General features: G+C 44.1%; 1 protein-coding gene across 3 annotated transcripts in view; it reads left to right on the top strand.

The window, feature by feature from the left end:
• KSR1 (kinase suppressor of ras 1) overlaps positions 1-19,730 on the top strand; it is a 154,228-nt gene that overhangs the window by 53,282 nt on the left and 81,216 nt on the right. For all 3 annotated transcript variants that reach the window (XM_040424872.1, XM_040424873.1, XM_040424871.1), the window contains exon 2: positions 10,996-11,136. In XM_040424872.1, coding sequence (XP_040280806.1) covers positions 10,996-11,136 — 141 coding nt within the window. The remainder of the gene's footprint in view (positions 1-10,995; positions 11,137-19,730) is intronic.

Raw genomic sequence — 19,730 nt, 5'->3', positions numbered from 1 at the left:
AAGTATCTGGCATATGCTAACATCCCTGTTAGTGAATCTACGATACGTAAAACACTAAACAAGAATGGATTTCATGGGGGATACCACAGAGGAAGCCACTGCTGTCCAAAATAAAACATTGCTGCACCTTTACAGTTTGCACAAGAGCACCTGGATGTTCCACAGCAGTACTGGCAAAATATTCTGTGGACAGATGAAACCAAAGTTGAGTTGTTTGGAAGAAACACACAACACTATGTGTGGAGAAAATAAGGCACAGCACACCAACATGAAAACCTCATCCCAACTGTGAAGTATGGTGGTGGGGGCATCATGGTTTGGGGCTGCTTTGCTACGTCAGGGCCTGGACGAATTGCTATCATCGAAGGAAAAATGAATTCCCAAGTTTATCAAGACATTTTGCAGGTGAACTTAAGGCCATCTGTCCACCAGCTGAAGCTCAACAGAAGATGGGTGTTGCAACAGGACAACGACCCAAAGCATAGAAGTAAATCAACAACAAAATGGCTTAAACAGAAGAAAGTACGCCTTATGGAGTGGCCCAGTCGGAGTCCTGACCTCAACCTGATTGAGATGCTGTGGCATGACCTCAAGAAAGCGATTCACACCAGACATCCCAAGAATATTGCTGAACTGAAACAGTTCTGTAAAGCGGAATGGTCAAGAATTACTCCTGACCGTTGTGCACGTCTGATCTGCAACTACAGGAAACGTTTGGTTATTGCTGCTAAAGGAGGTTCTACCAGTTACTAAATCCAAGGGTTCACATACTTTTTCCACCTGCACTATGAATGTTTACATGGTGTGTTCAATAAAAACATGGTAACATTTAATTCTTTGTGTGTTATTAGTTTAGGCAGACTGTGATTGTCTATTGTTGTGACTTAGATGAAGATCAGATCATATTTTATGACCAATTTGTGCAGAAATCCATATCATTCCAAAGGGTTCACATACTTTTTCTTGCAACTGTAGATACATGGCTTAAGAGGTGAACTTGAGATGGAGGGGCCGAGGCACCTGCCCTCCCTCAGCTAGCTCTCCCAGATTTGTATGGTGTTGTTTACTACGGATATGTTATACAGTATATGGTATTCATGGTGGGCCTTCAGATATCTCAGAGGCTCAGGAAAGCGGTGTCTGCTTGTGGTCTGAGTTCTCAGATGTTTATGCAGTTTATTTGCGTCATTCTCTTCTCAGAAATTTTGTTCTGCAATTTGATTGCCAAGGTTTCCAAGGAACTTCCCATGAAGAATTCAGGCATTGTTATTAACTGCTCTGCTCCATTCATCTCAGGATTTTTATGGTGGGGAATTTATCATAGACCAGCCTTTTATGCTGGTCTATGATATCCCCAGAGGTGAGCTCACGCCTCGTCATAAATTAGGCACAACTTCGGCAGTCCTTGTGCCTAAATTCAAATCTGTGCCAGTCCCTAGCTGGCGCAGATTTCAGTCTTTTACACCAGAAAACTCCCTCTCCTTGCACACCCTCTTTTCAGGAATGTGTCATGGTCTGCAGAGAAACACCACTTGCGCAATTTTTTTTGCGCAAGTGGTGTTTAAACACTTTCAAACATGGTATTTCTGACCTTTTTACACCAGAAAACTGGTAGGGGGATGGTAAATTCACCCCATACCTCTGTTAAATCAAGAAAACAATGGTAGAAATTGTTGACTGGTAAAGGCAAAGGGGGACATTTATCAAATCAGACAGATATGTCAGTCTTTTGGCTGGAAAATGTTGCACGTGATGCCGATTGCAGAGTTTTCTGCAACATTTGGTCCAATTTTGCAACATTTTGTGATCCTCAACACTTTTCAAAGTGGTCTGTGTTTAAGAGCTAAAAGTGAGATTAGACCTGGATTATGGTGCATTCACTATGTGTGACTTTTGCAAAGGTCGCAAAAAAAATAAAAATAAAAACCCTTGCCAGGCAACCGCCTAATGTACCCTTACACATATAGGTGTAAACCACATCGCACTCACTCCAAATATATGATTAAAGGGCATCTGTCAGCAGATTTGGACCTATGGCTGACCTGTTCCATGTGCGCTTGGCAGCTGAAGACATCTGTGTTGGTCCCATGTTCCCATAGAGACTTAGGGCTCATGCACACGACCGCGCCCTGTTTTGCAGTCCGCAAATTGCGGATCCGCAAAACACGGACGCCACCCGTGTGCGTTCCGCAATTTGCAGAGAGGAACGGCCCGCCTATAATAGCACACAAAGTGCTGTCCGCATCTTTTGGGGCCCCATTGAAGTGAATGGGTCCGCATCCGAGTCGCACAAAATGCGGAACCAAACCACGTTCGTGTGCATGAGCCCTCAGCTGGAAGCTGAGCCTCTAGCTGTAACAGCAACAACCACATTGCTCCTAGAGGCTCACTATATTAAAACATCATTTTTCTCAGCAATGCGGGCACATATGGACCTGGTACCAGCACAGATGCCTTCAGCTGCCAAGCGCACATGGAACAGGTCAGCCAGTTTCATAGCTACATATCTACTGACAGATGCCCTTTAATATGCCAAATATATTATTAAGGTGCACCATTTCATAAATTTGGGGCAGGCACACAAAGCAAAGACAGACTTAAAGGGGTTGTCTCACCTCAGACATTGGGGCCATATCACTATGCCCCCAATGTCTTATAGGTGAGAGTCCCACCTTGAGGTGCACCCTCCTCCTCATTCTAAAGATAGGTGCGGGTCCCAGAGGTGGGAACCGCACCTATCAAACACCAATGTCTGATGTGAGACAACCCCTTTAAAACTGACAAATGCTAAATGTCTGTTAACAACACTGCTGTCATTGGGTCACAACATAAGTTATCTGTTCAGTTCCTATGATACATTTTCTACTTTTTGTATGCACTAGTACAACATGTCCTCCATTATTCTTGAAGAGGACCTGTCTGATTTACGAAGCAAGAAGGATTCTCATATAACGCTATGTTGTTCTATTCCTCAGTTATTGTAGTGTATTCTGATTACTACACTGTTTCTTTATATTTTATTTCTTCTCTGTTCAATGGCTACAAAGTCTTCAATACATTTATTCTTGGTCACCCAGATGTAATTGGAAATGATAACATGTATGTTTAATACGTCTTTAACCCTTCTACCTCCCCCATTGTATTCGATGGTTGGAAACTTACATAGTCATCACATTGGTCTTGGTGTCATGAGATTCACATTCCTATCCCAACATGTGGTCTGTGTTTAGTGAGTACTGCCAAGTTTGGTTCCTTGCACTGACAGCTGTTGAATATCTTAAAACTGAAAACTTAAAAACATTTTAAAGTTTGGTTTTACATGAGTAAATAGCTACCAAACTTCAGTATTGGCTTCTTGTAAAAGCTTCAGCTTTTGGCCTTGAGGACCAGAACATTTTTATATTTTTTTCTCTTGGCATTGTTGGTAATAACTTTTGTTTTGTGCGATGAGTGGTACTTTATGTAGCTCCAATTTTAGTTACAAATTCAGTTTCTTAGTGTTTCCTTTATATTGATCTTCATATAGGCAAAAGAAAAAGCAAACAAAATAAAAAACAAAAAAATACACCGCAGGATAATTTTTTTTACAGCATATACCAATCATATTAAATTATACATTCGATTCATTATACAGGTTATTAGAGTTGTGACAATACCAAATATGTGTATAATATTTATGTTTTATGTTATGTTTTGTGACTTAGGCTATTTTCACACTTGCGGCAGTGTGATCCGGTGGGCAGTGTGATACGGTTTTATCTTTTGCCTGATCAGTCAAAATGACTGAACTGAAGACATACTGATGCATCCTGAACGGATTGTTCTCCATTCAGAATGCATGGGGATAAAACTGATCAGTTCTCTTCCGGCATTGAGCCCTTTTGACGGAACTCTATGGCCTCTTTCACACTTGCGTTGTCCGGATCCGGCGTGTACTCCACTTGCCGGAATTACACTCCGGATCCGGAAAAACGCAAGTGTACTGAAAGCATTTGAAGACGGAACCGTCTTCCAAATGCGTTCAGTGTTACTATGGCACCCAGGACGCTATTAAAGTCCTGGTTGCCATAGTAGTAGTGGGGAGCGGGGGAGCGGTATACTTACAGTCCGTGCGGCTCCCGGGGCGCTCCAGAATGACGTCAGAGCGCCCCATGCGCATGGATGACGTGATCCATGTGATCACATGATCCATGAGCTTGGGGCGCCCTGACGTCACTCTGGAGTGCCCGGGGAGCCGCACGGACGGTAAGTACACTGCTCCCCGCTCCCCACTACACTTTACCATGGCTGTCAGGACTTTAGCGTCCCGGCAGCCATGGTAACCACTCTGAAAAAGCTAAATGTCGGATGCGGCAATGCGCCGAAACGACGTTTAGCTTAAGGCCGGATCCGGATCAATGCCTTCCAATGGGCATTAATTCCGGATCCGGCCTTGCGGCAAGTCTTCAGGATTTTTGGCCGGAGCAAAAAGCGCAGCATGCTGCGGTATTTTCTCCGGCCAAAAAACGTTCCGTTCCGGAACTGAAGACATCCTGATGCATCCTGAACGGATTTCTCTCCATTCAGAATGCATTAGGATAATCCTGATCAGGATTCTTCCGGCATAGAGCCCCGACGACGGAACTCTATGCCGGAACACAACAACGCAGGTGTGAAAGAGCCCTATGCCGGAAAAGAAAAAAGTACCCTTAGGTTTATTGAAATTCGTTGCAAAAAGGCATACTTTCTCATTTTTAAAGGGGTTGTCCGCTTTGTTTATATTGATGACCTATCCTCAGGATAGGTCATCGATATCAGATCTGCGGGGTCCGACTCCCAGCACTACCACCCATCAGCTGTGTGAAGAGAAGGCCGCACTCGTACAAGCGCAACCTTCTCTTCACTGTTTACCTGCTCACCGTTGCTACTGCAGCAGTGAGCAGGTGTAATCACACCTAAGCCGTCCCATTCATTTCTATGGGATGGCTCCTTCCTGTTTCCGCTTGAACAGGAAGAAGCCTTCCCATTAAAGTGAATGGGGCGGCGGAGTCGTAATTACACTGTTTACCACTGCGGTTGCGACAGTGAGCAGGTAAGAATTGAAGAGAAGAGCACGGCCTCTTCAGTTGATCAGCAGGGGGTGCCTGGAGTCTGCCCCCCGCTGATCTGATATTGATGACCTATCCTGAGGATAGGTCATCAATATAAATAAAACGGATAACCCCTTTAAGCATTCATTTTTTATTAATTTAATTTTTCTTGTAATCTTATTTTTCATTTTGATTTCTTCATTAGCCTGTGTTCTACATAGGCAGTTATTAGGGAATGTCTAAGTATGCCCAAAAAACAGGACACATGGTCAGCCAGCCCAGAAGTCCTTCAATGGATCCTGGGCGGTCGGCCTCGGTCATGTCACAAAATAGGTCCCCTCTCAGTCTTTTCTTTGAATGCTGTTAACAGTGCTGATCATGAGATACCGAGGTTTGATCTCTGCTGTTAATTCAGGACTCCATCCATGGATTACATCCATTTTTCCCACTCTTGATTATTTATCCTTTTTTTTTTAAATCTAATTTCCTCCATGTTCCTCTTCCTAACTTCTCCTTCCAACTTTCCCAGTTAACCAACTCTCCTACGCATAATAGTGAGCACTCTTTGGTTTTCTTCTATCAGTTTTCTAGCAATACTGACCCTTTCATCTCCTTAACATCCTACACAGTCAAGTCACATTATTATGACCATCAGCTAATATCCAGAGTTACCACCATGTGCAGCATGAACAGCAGCTAGACGGGCTCGGAATGACTCAATAAGGTCCTGGGGGGAGCGGCCTCCTTACATCAAGTAAAGCTAAGCCCACCCCTTACCCCTCCTCTCTGTAATTAGATGGACGTGATGCCGGGATCGTGCTCTTCTAGCGCATGCACGGTACGCTGCCTGTTACAGCGTGACGGCCGGGCGCGCAATCGAACTGTCCGGCGCATCCGCAGTCAGCAAAATGCAGGCGGGTGAGTGAGGATTGCGCTGTAACAGGCAGCGTACCGCGCATGCGCTAGAAGAGAGGGATCACGGCAGCATGTCCATCTAATTGTAGAAAGGAGGGGTAAGGGGCGGGCTCAGCTTTACTTGAAGCAAGGAGGCCACTGCCTCCTTGACTACAAGCCTGACTCGGAGACAGCGCCAACCGACATTAAAACAGCGTTTTTAACAAATATGAAGAAACACAAAGAGGCAAGAAAAACATGATTAGCCACACACTGGGGGATACTATAAGGTACTGTGGTCGGTTTAATATGCGTTTTGCAGGTGACAGGTTCCCTTTAAAGAACTGCTTGTACATCTTCATAAGCATGTTCATGTGATTGTTACAAATGGGTTCGGTTTGTAATGGTTTTCTGGATGGAAACCGGAATATTTTCATTCAGTTACAGCAAGCAGAAATCTTGAAAATTGCAAGGTGTTGAAACATAGGAAAGATGAATAAAAATAACTTTCCATCATACAGCCATAGGAGGTATGTCCTATATAGTGGTGCAGTGCTTCAGTGAGATCAGAGGAGCATGAGATATTACTTTGAAAGGCTTAGGGTACTTTCACACTAGCGTTATTCTTTTCTGGTATTGAAATCCAGTAAAGGGTCTCAATACCAGAAAAAACGCATCAGTTTTGTACTAATGCATTCTGAATGGAAAGCAATCCGTTCAGTATGCATCAGGATGTCTTCCGTTCCGTCCTTTGTACGGTATTTGACCGGACAAAATACCACAGCATGCTGCGGTATTTTTTCTGTTAAAAATCACAGAACAATACCGCACTTGCCGGATCCGGCATTAATTTCTATAGAGATATACACCGCTCAAAAAAATTAAGGGAACACAAAAATAACACATCCTAGATCTGAGTTAATTAAATATTCTTCTGAAATACTTTGTTCTTTACATAGTTGAATGTGCTGACAACAAAATCACACAAAAATTAAAAAATGGAAATCAAATTTTTCAGCCCATGGAGGTCTGGATTTGGAGTCACACTCAAAATTAAAGTGGAAAAACACACTACAGGCTGATCCAACTTTGATGTAATGTCCTTAAAACAAGTCAAAATGAGGCTCAGTAGTGTGTGTGGCCTCCACGTGCCTGTATGACCTCCCTACAATGCCTGTGCATGCTCCTGATGAGGTGGCGGACGGTCTCCTGAGGGATCTCCTCCCAGACCTGGACTAAAGCATCTGCCAACTCCTGGACAGTCTGTGGTGCAACGTGACGTTGGTGGATAGAGCGAGACATGATGTCCCAGATGTGCTCAATTGGATTCAGGTCTGGGGAACGGGCTGGCCAGTCCATAGCATCAATGCCTTCGTCTTGCAGGAACTGCTGACACACTCCAGCCACATGAGGTTTAGCATTGTCTTGCATTAGGAGGAACCCAGGGCCAACCGCACCAGCATATGGTCTCACAAGGGGTCTGAGGATCTCATCTCGGTACCTAATGGCAGTCAGGCTACCTCCGGCGAGCACATGGAGGGCTGTGCGGCCCTCCAAAGAAACACCACCCCACACCATTACTGACCCAATGCCAAACCGGTCATGCTGGAGGATGTTGCAGGCAGCAGAACGTTCTCCACGGCGTCTCCAGACTCTGTCACGTCTGTCACATGTGCTCAGTGTGAACCTGCTTTCATCTGTGAAGAGCACAGGGCTCCAGTGGCAAATTTGCCAATCTTGGTGTTCTCTGGCAAATGCCAAACGTCCTGCACGGTGTTGGGCTGTAAGCACAACCCCCACCTGTGGACGTTGGGCCCTCATAGAGTCTGTTTCTGACCGTTTGAGCAGACACATGCACATTTGTGGCCTGCTGGAGGTCATTTTGCAGGGCTCTAGCTGTGCTCCTGTTCCTCCTTGCACAAAGGCGGAGGTAGCGGTCCTGCTGCTGGGTTGTTGCCCTCCTACGGTCTCCTGATGTACTGGCCTGTCTCCTGGTAGCGCCTCCATGCTCTGGACACTACGCTGACAGACACAGCAAACCTTCTTGCCACAGCTCGCATTGATGTGCCATCCTGGATAAGCTGCACTACCTGAGCCACTTGTGTGGGTTGTAGACTCCGTCTCATGCTACCACTAGAGTGAAAGCACCGCCAGCATTCAAAAGTGACCAAAACATCAGCCAGGAAGCATAGGAACTGAGAAGTGGTCTGTGGTCACCACCTGCAGAACCACTCCTTTATTGGGGGTGTCTTGCTAATTGCCTATAATTTCCACCTGTTGTCTATCCCATTTGCACAACAGCATGTGAAATTGATTGTCACTCAGTGTTGCTTCCTAAGTGGACAGTTTGATTTCACAGAAGTGTGATTGACTTGGAGTTACATTGTGTTGTTTAAGTGTTCCCTTTATTTTTTTGAGCAGTGTATTAATGCCGGATGCGGTACCAAGTGTTCCAGAAATTGCTGCATCTCCAGATCCAGTTTTCTGGTCTGTTTATAGGAGGAGCGGGTTTCTCTTTTGAGCTTGAAAAAATGTAAATACGATCCGGTATTTCGTACGATGACAGATCTGGTATTTCACCGCATCCGTCTAACGGATCCGGAAAAAAAGAGCTTTCCGTTTGAATACGGCCTGCCGGATTCTAACAACGCTAGTGTGAAAGTACCCTTAGACTTTAATGCAGTTGGTACCAGTTGTTCGAGTGCATTTGGGATTTGACTTATTATTTATAGCGAAGATAAAATGTATTTTTGCGTTTGGCATTAATGGTTTAAAACTAAACAAAAGCTTTGTTTCCATGGAGACCTTTTTGTTCAACCCACAGAGGTGACATTCTGCATTATGGCAATGTAAAATAATTATTCCTACAAGGTACATGATATGTACAGTGCTGTGAGAAAATATCTGACCATCTCCCCAAGTATTGCTTATGTCACATTAAATGAATATAACCATTTTTGAATTATAATTGCCAAAGTTACATTTAAATGGGGCTGTCTTCTGCTGGACCTGTTTGTATTAGGGGCCCATTATTGAGTGTAGGTCCACTGGATGATCCTCTCTTGCAGCCACATGTAGTCTATCCATGTTTACCAAGCAGATTTAGAGGGTTATTCCCATATCAGCCATTTTCATACAGAGGTGTCTGTGGTAACGGAGGACTGTGTTATGCTGGTTGTATAGAAGCAAATGGGAGCTGCAGACATGGCATACCACTGCTCACTCAGCCGAGTCCGTAACCCCAGCCAACTCTGGCTGCTACGTAGAACAGGTATTCGGACCCCAACCGAGAATGGCTTAAATAGGAATTCCCCTTTAAATTCAACAAGATACATTTTTGTGTGCGATCTGCTCTGTTTAGGTCCTGTCCTTGCTTTTCTGTGGCTTCAAGTCAGGAATTTGACTAGGACAGTTCAAAAATAGTCGTTTGTTCAGATGTAGGTTTTCTTCTGGGTTCTTGATTGTTATCTTCCTACGTAACTTGATTATACTCCATCTCCAGTGGACAGATGAATGCTCTTTCTTGGTCCTGTTCAGAATTCCTAATATGTCCAGGCGGCAATGTCATATTATGCCTCTACCATGCTTGATGCTTTTTGATAACTGTGGCTTACTCTGTCATGAATCTCTCTGTTTCTGACCTGAGTGGTTCAAGAAGCCTGCTGTTGTATGGATGTTCTCCTGAGATGTGTCTTTGAAAAGAGATCAAGCATGTGTAGCCTTGGTTGTTTATATGACCAAGTCTAGTTTTTACATCTGTGAAAGACGGATAGCACATAGGCTTCCCCAGTGACTGGCAGCATCTCTGTATACACACTTACACAGAGAATGCTATCAATCACTGATAACACCTCCCCTGTGTACAGCTATCAGTGACTGACAGCTATCTATGTACTATATACACACTTACACAGAGAATTCTATCAATCACTGATAATACCTCCCCTGTGTGCAACTATCAGTGACTGACAGCTATCTATGTACTATATACACACTTACACAGAGAATTCTATCAATCACTGATAATACCTCCCCTGTGTGCAACTATCAGTGGCCGACAGTTATTTCTGTATACACACTTACACAGAGAATGCTATCACTCACTAATAATACCTCCCCTGTGTACAGTTATCAATGACTAACAGCTATCTCTGTATACACACTTACACAGAGAATGCTATCAATCACTGACAATACCTCCCCTGTGTACAGTTATCAGTGACTAACAGCTATCTCTGTATACACACTTACACAGAGAATGCTATCAATCACTGATAACACCACCCCTCTGTACATCTATCAGTGACTGACAGTTATCTATGTATACACACTTACACAGAGAACACTAGCAATCACTGATAACACCTCCCCCGTGTACAGCTATCAGTGACTGACCAGCTATGTATTTACACTTATACAGAGAATGCTATCAATCACTAAGAGATGCCCCCCTTTTACAACTAAGCTCAGAGAGAGCAGATATATAAGTGTATAATTGACAAGATTTACTAAATCTTTTCCCATAAAACTAAATATCAATCAGCTCAGCTTCTCCTGCTCTATAACTTGCTGCCTGCAGCGTGTACTGCATTTTGTGGTGACAGGTCCTCTGTAACGTGAATGAAGTTGTTTTGGTGGGAAGCACATGGATTTCTGGAAGCTTCATTGGGGCTGATTTTCAGTTGCATACATTTCTTCACATAATCTGCTGCATGTCAAGGCACCTAAAGGGGCCATCTTTCCTAAAGGAGTCAGAAATCACTTTTAATTTTTCCAGTGTCATTCAAAAAGCAGTAGGTCAATTCTGATTTACATGAGTAACAAGATTACCTTCTCTCTCAGACCGTTTTCATGCATGTGACCAGAAGTGGCCGTGTAGAGGTTAGACAAGCCCAGGTCTGAGTACCAGTTCCCAATGTTCTCCATAGACTGTATAACATTTTACTGTGATTTTATACCTTTATTTCCAGGCAGCATGGCTGGTTCGACTTGTTCTCTGCTGTATACTGATGATATTCTTGTATCCTTGCAGGCCAAGCTGATGAAATACATCAGTAAACAGCTTCAGTGCAAGCTCCAAGTGCCTCATCCTGAGAGAACGCAGAAGCTGAACAGCTATCCTAAAGTCCGAGACTGGCTCTATACAATTGGTGTGAGAAATGAGGTTGTGCAGGTAAGTGCATGCTTTCCATCTATACGTTAATACCCGTTTTATTTCTCTGTATCCTACATTGTTGAAAGCTGAAATTTATATTGTAGGCATATACAATATATATCTTTTCTTTGAAACTGTACTGTTTTATTTTTTAGAAAAAAAACCCTGCTATTACATAATCAGGAATGCATGACACCCATATAAAACAACAGTGCTTTTGAGGCTTAAACCTAAAATAGAGATGTATAAATGACTGTTTTTCTTACAATCATTTGGGCGCATGATGCAATTTATGTGAAATCTTTCCCACCCTGGGCAAAGTTTAGTTGTCACATTGGAATAATAGATTGTTCCTTGTCCAGGGGCAGATTGGCAATGTACCCCACCGGGGTATGCTATGGGCCAGCATCATAACACATTGTGTCAGGAAGGTTAGATTACAGCAGGGCTAGTGGCGGCTGTTGCCCTCACTACAATACACATTGCGGCCACCAGCAGCCCTGCTGCGATCTCATTATCATGTCACTGTCGTGATAATGAGATCACAGCAGGGCTGCTGGTGGCCCCAATGTGTATTGTAGTGAGGGCGACGACCACCACTTGCCCTGCTGTAATCTTATTATTTTGCCCCTAATAATGCACCCCCCACTGTACCTCCTGCTGTCAGGTCCTTTGACACCGGACAGAGATCACTACTCTGCCCTCCAGATGTCAAAGGACTTGTGGCTCCTCCCACTCCCAGCATCAATGCGACTGACGCGGTGACGTCCTCCCTGCCCCTCCTGCTCCAGGACACAGGCAGAAGAGTCTGCCGCGTGTATGCGGGGAACTGCACTCAGGTGAGTTGTTTTTTTTCCAGCCATTTGACAATAATGGGATTTGGGGGCAGAGCGCATTAAGGTGACCACTATAAGTACATTACTGGGGCAGGGGGGACATTACTGGGGGAGCTATAGGGACATTACTGGGGGGAGGGGACATTACTCGAGGCAGGGGGGAAATTACTGGGGGCTTTATAGGGACATTACTGGGGGCGGGGGGGCATTACTGTGGCCGCTATGGGGATATTACTGGGGGTCCTATAGGGATATTACTGGGGCAGGGGGCATTACTGGAGGGCAAGGGGAGGACATTACTAGGGGCATTATTATTACGGGAGACACAATACGGGGCATTATTATTACGGGAGACACAATACAATACATAATATTAATACTGGGGGCATTATTATAACAAGGTGGCATTTTTAATTCTGGAGGCACTGTGGGGACATTGGTATTACTGGGGGCATTATTATTATTACTAGGGGGAATTATAGGCAGGACTTTTTTGTTACTGGGGGCAGGCATTATTGTCACTAGGGGCACTATAGGGGGCATTATTATTTTTACAGTATGCTATTTGGGGGCATTGGGGACCACAGCAGGCTCAGTATTGGGGCAGCAGCAGGATGACAATGTTGGGGCACCATGGTGGGGAGGATGATGGAAATTTGAGGACTCTAAGATATCTGTGTGTCAAACTCTGCAGAGATGGAACACGACTAGAAGATGTCATCATGTATTGTCTGGTCTTAACGGAGAAGATGAGGAAAGAGAATATCTACATCAGAGGAGACGTGACTGGATGTGAGAGGTATGCGACGCTGTACTCCCATGTATGTATGGTAACGCTGAAAGACCAGTCAGAATGCTGAACGTAGGGCTGGCTCTCTGCTGTTGCCTTTGTTTTAAGTCTTCATCCCCTTTCTCCATATCTTAATTAGAGAGAAGTGGAGGAGGAGGGCAGGACATAGCAGTTAGCACTGGGCACCACAGAGGGGCAGCTTCTAGAGAGGTTTTTGGTTCTTCTGGAGCAGTATATTGTGCTGCACTGAGCCAAATAAAAAATTGCTGCATCATATACTGCTCCCTCGTCTATGGTATTTCTGGTCCCGCCTACTCATGTTGGCCCCACCTTCTCTCAATCTGGACCCGCCCACAACATAGGGCCACTTTTTTTTTTTTTTCCAGGGCTACTTTTAAATCCTAATCCGCCCCTGACCTTCTCAGATACAAATTCAAGATCTGCAAGGTATTTCTGCTAATAAACTAATTCCTGCTTGCTCCCCCCGCCGGAGCGACTGCTGACAACAAACACTGCTCACATTCAGCATATGACTACAAGGACAGTGCTGTTGCGGTCGACAGAGGTACCCTCTCTTATGAGTTGGTTTGACAACATTGTGGGCTTTAAGCGAATCTACGGTTCACAATAATAAATTCATAAAAAGTGTATAATACATCGTTAAAATACCTGGTGCCAGGGGGTCCTATATCTTAGGTGGGTCCAAATTGACAGGAGGAGAGGCCAACACAAGTAGGCAGAGACAAATCAAGTAGACAGGGTCAGCAATGCATTAGTGCAGAACATAATACCACCCCAGCAGAACCAAATACCATAGTGCAGAACATAATACCACCCCAGCAGAACCAAATACCATAGTGCAGAACATAATACCACCCCAGCAGAACCAAATACCATAGTGCAGCACATAATACCACCCCAGCAGAACCAAATACCATAGTGCAGCACATAATACCATCCCAGCAGAACCAAATACCATAGTGCAGAACATAATACCACCCCAGCAGAACCAAATACCATAGTGCAGCACATAATACCACCCCAGCAGAACCAAATACCATAGTGCAGCACATAATACCATCCCAGCAGAACCAAATACCATAGTGCAGCACATAATACCATCCCAGCAGAACCAAATACCATAGTGCAGCACATAATACCACCCCAGCAGAACCAAATACCATAGTGCAGCACATAATACCACCCCAGCAGAACCAAATACCATAGTGCAGCACATAATACCATCCCAGCAGAACCAAATACCATAGTGCAGCACATAATACAACCCCAGCAGAACCAAATACCATAGTGCAGCACATAATACCACCCCAGCAGAACCAAATACCATAGTGCAGCACATAATACCACCCCAGCAGAACCAAATACCATAGTGCAGCACATAATACCATCCCAGCAGAACCAAATACCATAGTGCAGCACATAATACAACCCCAGCAGAACCAAATACCATAGTGCAGCACATAATACCACCCCAGCAGAACCAAATACCATAGTGCAGCACATAATACCACCCCAGCAGAACCAAATACCATAGTGCAGCACATAATACCACCCCAGCAGAACCGAATACCATAGTGCAGCACATAATACAACCCCAGCAGAACCAAATACCATAGTGCAGCACATAATACCACCCCAGCAGAACCAAATACCATAGTGCAGCACATAATACCACCCCGGCAGAACCAAATACCATAGTGCAGCACATAATACCATCCCAGCAGAACCAAATACCATAGTGCAGCACATAATACCACCCCAGCAGAACCAAATACCATAGTGCAGCACATAATACCATCCCAGCAGAACCAAATACCATAGTGCAGCACATAATACCACCCCAGCAGAACCAAATACCATAGTGCAGCACATAATACCACCCCAGCAGAACCAAATACCATAGTGCAGCACATAATACCACCCCAGCAGAACCAAATACCATAGTGCAGCACATAATACCACCCCAGCAGAACCAAATACCATAGTGCAGCACATAATACCTCCCTAGTAGGAGCCCCTTTGTGGTGGAGCTGAAAGCCATTTGAGAACACCTGCAACCGCCCACCAGGTACATAAATACCTGACATTCCCTACATTAACCCTAGGTGCATCAGGTTGTTATGTACCCAGCTGATGGCTGTGAGGAGGGCTCGAGCAACCCCATGAACATCGGCTCGCTGAGAACTTTCCCTGTAGGGTCTACGGCCAGTCCGCCCATGACTGGTACCCTCAGTTTTAATCTTTCAGGTGCAGTTCCTCTAATTGTCAGTCGCCTCTTCATTTCTGTAAGATGGCCACCAGCACACCTGTGGAAGTCTATGGGTCTGTGAAAACCAAGGACACAACATGGATGGCATCCATGTTTTGTCTGCGTTTCAGGGACCATTGGTAGGAGGTGCTCGGAAAATAAATTTTTAGCAGTCCGTGGAATTAGCAGTGAGCAGTGTCCGTGGAACACAGATGACACAGAGGGGCAAAAAATAGACACACGGACCAAACACAGATCCTTCATGAATAAACCACTGACCATCTTGTTACATGTGTCATCACGGACACAGATGTGTGAATACGGCCTAAGAAGCTGGTGGCCATTTTACAGAAATGAAACGTGTACTATCAAGTGAAGGAAACAACCAAAAAGATCTGTATTTTAGGGTAAAGCTACACGGCAACATGTTTTATGTGACATCGATTTGCAGCCTTGTCACAGGTGAGACTCGTGTCGCTCGCAACTTACATTGAAGTCAGTGGACTAAAAGTCGAGCACAGCATGCGACAAAAAATCCAACAGTGTTCTTTTTTACGTACGGTACATGAACATTGACGTATTTGAAATGTTGCCCGATTTTCTTGCAGTCGTACCCATAACTATGCATTATGTACTTGTGAATATTATTTTATTGTGAGCTGAGCTTTCAGGACACAGCCTATTTTTATATTTTTTGTTTTACTTTTCCATTCATGTAGCCATGTAGGGCTTGTTTTTAATGCAGGACTAGTTGTATTTTTAGTAGTACCATTTAATTTACCATATCTTGTACTGGGTGAAAATAGAAAAAATGCAATTCCACCATTGTTTTTGGGGTTTTGTTTTTATGGCATTTACTGTTTGCTAGAAATGACATGACAACCTTATTCTACGCATCATTACCATTACAGCAGTACCAAATTTATATATTTTTATATAATTATGTTTTACTACTGAACGCATTGCACCCGCACTGAATCCGGACCCATTCATTTCTATGGGGCTGTGCACACGAGCGGTGATTTTCTTGTGATCACTTGTGCGTTGCGTGAAAATCGCAGCATGCTCTATATTCTGCGTTTTTCACGCAACGCAGGCCGCATAGAAGTGAATGGGGCCGCGTGAAAATCGTAAGCATCCGCAAGCAAGTGCGGATGCGGTGCGATTTTCACGCATGGTTGCTAGGTGACGATCGGGCTGGGGACCCGATCTGTATTATTTTCCCTTATAACATGGTTATAAGGGAAAATAATAGCATTCTGAATACAGAATGCAAAGTAAAATAGAGATGGAGGGGTTAAAAATAAAAATAAATTAACTCACCGAGTCCACTTGATCGCGTAGTTGCGGATCTCTGTCTTCTTCTGTAATGTTGAGCTGCCGGCTAAGGACCTGTGGTGACGTCACATCACATGATCCAATCACATGGTCCCTCACCATGGTGATGAACCATGTGATTGGACTATGTGATGAGCACAGTGACGTCATCAAAGGTCCTATTCCTGTGCACTGCAAAGAAGAAGACAGAAGAGATGCCGGCTGCGCGATCAAGTGGATTAAGGTGAGTTAAATTTTTATTTTTTATTTTTTTTAACCCCTCCAGCCCTATTATACTATGCATTCTGTATTCAGAATGCTATTATTTTCCCTTATAACCATGTTATAAGGGAAAATAATACAATCTACAGAACACCTAACCCAAACCCGAACTTCTGTGAAGAAGTTCGGGTTTGGGTACCAAACATGCCAATTTTTCTCACGCGCGTGCAAAATGCATTACAATGTTTTGCACTCGCGTGGAAAAATCGCGCATGTTTCTGCAACGCACCCGCACCTTTTCCCGCAACGCCCGTGTGAAACCAGCCTAAGAGTTAGGGCTTGTTCACACGATAATATGACTTTTTTTGCGGGCCATTTTTAACGGATTCGTTTTTTGTTCCAGTAGTGTTTCTGGTTCTGTTCCGTTTTTCCGTATGGCATATACAGTATACAGTAATTGTATAGAAAAAATTGGGCTGGGCATAAAATTTTCAATAGATGGTTCCGCAAAAACGGATGTGTTCAGTTTTTTTTGTGGACCCATTGAGTTGAATGGAGCCATGGAATGTGATTTGCGGGCAATAATAGGACATGTTCTATCTTTGAAAGGAACGGAAGTACGGAAACGGAATGCATACGAAGTACATTCCTTTTTTTTGGGCGGAACCATTGAAATAAATGGTTTCATATACGGACCGTATACGGAACGCAAAAAACGTTTGTGTGAACGAGCCCTTAACCTCTTAAGGACATAGGGCGTACAGGTACGCCCTTGTGCCCTGGTACTTAAGGACACAGGGCGTACATGTACGCCCTGTGTATTTTCGATCACTGCCGTGCGGCTGGCAGTGATCGGAACCCGATGCCTGCTCAAATCATTGAGCAGGCACCTAGGCTAAATGCGCGGGGGGGTCCCGTGACCCCCCCATGTCGGCGATCGCGGCAAACCGCAGGTCAATTCAGACCTGCGGTTTGCTGCGATTTCTGCAGTTTCTGGTCCCCGCGGTCCCTGACCGCTGGGATCAGAAACTTTATATGCCTAAAAAAACGTTTTATTCACCCCCCCCTGCACCTCCGAATGATTTTATGGTGGCGGGAGGTGCAGGGGGAGGGTTGCGGGCGGTGTGGGCGGTGCGGGAGGCGGGCGGTGCGGCAGGCGGGATCGCGATCCCCCGCCTGCCTCCCCTGGTATAATCGTTGGTTTCTAGTGGGTATACCAGGGTGCCAGCACATTGCTGGCACCCTGTTATAAACGGCTGACATCTGCGATGCGATGTCAGCCGTTTAACCCTTTCCATACAGCGGTCCGCTGTATGGAAAAGGTTAACAGCGCAGGGAGCTCCCTCCCTCTCCCATCGGGGGGCTGCTGTGCCTTTGCAGCCCCCCGATGGGGAGGGAGAGAGCCCCCAGACAGCCCCCCGACAGATCCCCTCCTTACCCTTCCCCGTCTGCGAAGTTCTGACCAGAACTGAGCAGACGGGGAAGGTTCCCATGGCAACAGGACGCCTCTCAGGCGTCCTGCTGTCCATGGTGCTAAACAGATCTGTGCTGAAGGCATAGATCTGTTCAGTGTAAGTAAAATACAGTGCAGTACAATATATATTGTTCTGTACTGTATTATACAGACATCAGACCCACTGGATCTTCGAGAACCAAGTGGGTCTGGGTCAAAAAAAAGTGAATAAAAGTGAAAAAAAAGTAAAAATCAAAAAACACATTTATCACTGATAAAAAATGAAAAAAATAAAATTCCCTACACATGTTTGGTATCGCCGCGTCCGTAACGACCTGATCTATAAAACGGTCATGTTACTTTACCCGAACGGTGAACGCCATAAAAATAAAAAATCAAAAACTATGATGAAATTGAAATTTTGCCCACCTTACTTCCCAAAAAAGGTAATAAAAGTGATCAAAAAAGTCGCATGTACGCCAAAATTGTAACAATCAAACCGTCATCTCATCCCGCAAAAATCATACCCTACCTAAGATAATCGCCCAAAAACTGAAAAAACTATGGCTCTTAGACTATGGAAACACTAAAACATGATTTTTTTTGTTTCAAAAATGAAATCATTGTGTAAAACTTACATAAATAAAAAAAAAGTATACATATTAGGTATCGCCGCGTCCGTATCGCCCGGCTCTATAAAAATATCACATGATCTAACCCCTCAGATGACCACCGTAAAAAAATAAAAATAAAAACGGTGTAAAAAAAGCAATTTTTTTTCATCTTACGTCACAAAAAGTGTAATAGCAAGCAATCAAAAAGTCATACGCACCCCAAAATAGATGCCAATCAAACCGTCATCTCATCCCGCAAAAAATGAGACCCTACTTAAGATAATCGCCCAAAAACTGAAAAAACTATGGCTCTTAGACTATGGAGACACTAAAACATTTTTTTTGTTTTAAAAATGAAATCATTGTGTAAAACTTACATAAATAAAAAAAATTGTATACATATTAGGTATCGCCGCGTCCGTGACAACCTGCTCTATAAAATTACCACATGATCTAACCTGTCAGATGAATGTTGTAAATAACAAAAAAAAAAACGGTGCCAAAAAAGCTATTTCTTGTTACCTTGCCGCACAAAAAGTGTAATATAGAGCAACCAAAAATCATATGTACCCTAAACTAGTACCAACAAAACTGCCACCCTATCCCGTAGTTTCTAAAATGGGGTCACTTTTTTGGAGTTTCTACTCTAGGGGTGCATCAGGGGGGCTTCAAATGGGACATGGTGTAAAAAAAAACTGTCCAGCAAAACCTGCCTTCCAAAAACCGTATGGCGTTCCTTTCCTTCTGCGCCCTGCCGTGTGCCCGTACAGTAGTTTACGGCCACATCTGGGGTGTTTCTGTAAACTACAGAATTAGGGCCATAAATAATGAGTTTTGTTTGGCTGTTAACCCTTGCTTTGTAACTGGAAAAAAAATATTAAAATGGAAAATCTGCCAAAAAAGTGAAATTTTGAAATTGTATCTCTATTTTCCATTAAATCTTGTGCAACACCTAAAGGGTTAACAAAGTTTGTAAAATCAGTTTTAAATACCTTGAGGGGTGTAGTTTCTTAGATGGGGTCACTTTTATGGAGTTTATAATCTAGGGGTGCATCAGGGGGGCTTCAAATGGGACATGGTGCCAAAAAAACTGTCCAGCAAAATCAGCCCT

Source organism: Bufo bufo, chromosome 3, assembly GCF_905171765.1.
Source record: "Bufo bufo chromosome 3, aBufBuf1.1, whole genome shotgun sequence".
NCBI classification, from domain to species: Eukaryota; Metazoa; Chordata; class Amphibia; order Anura; family Bufonidae; genus Bufo; species Bufo bufo.
This window is presented reverse-complemented; position numbering and strand designations above follow the sequence as displayed.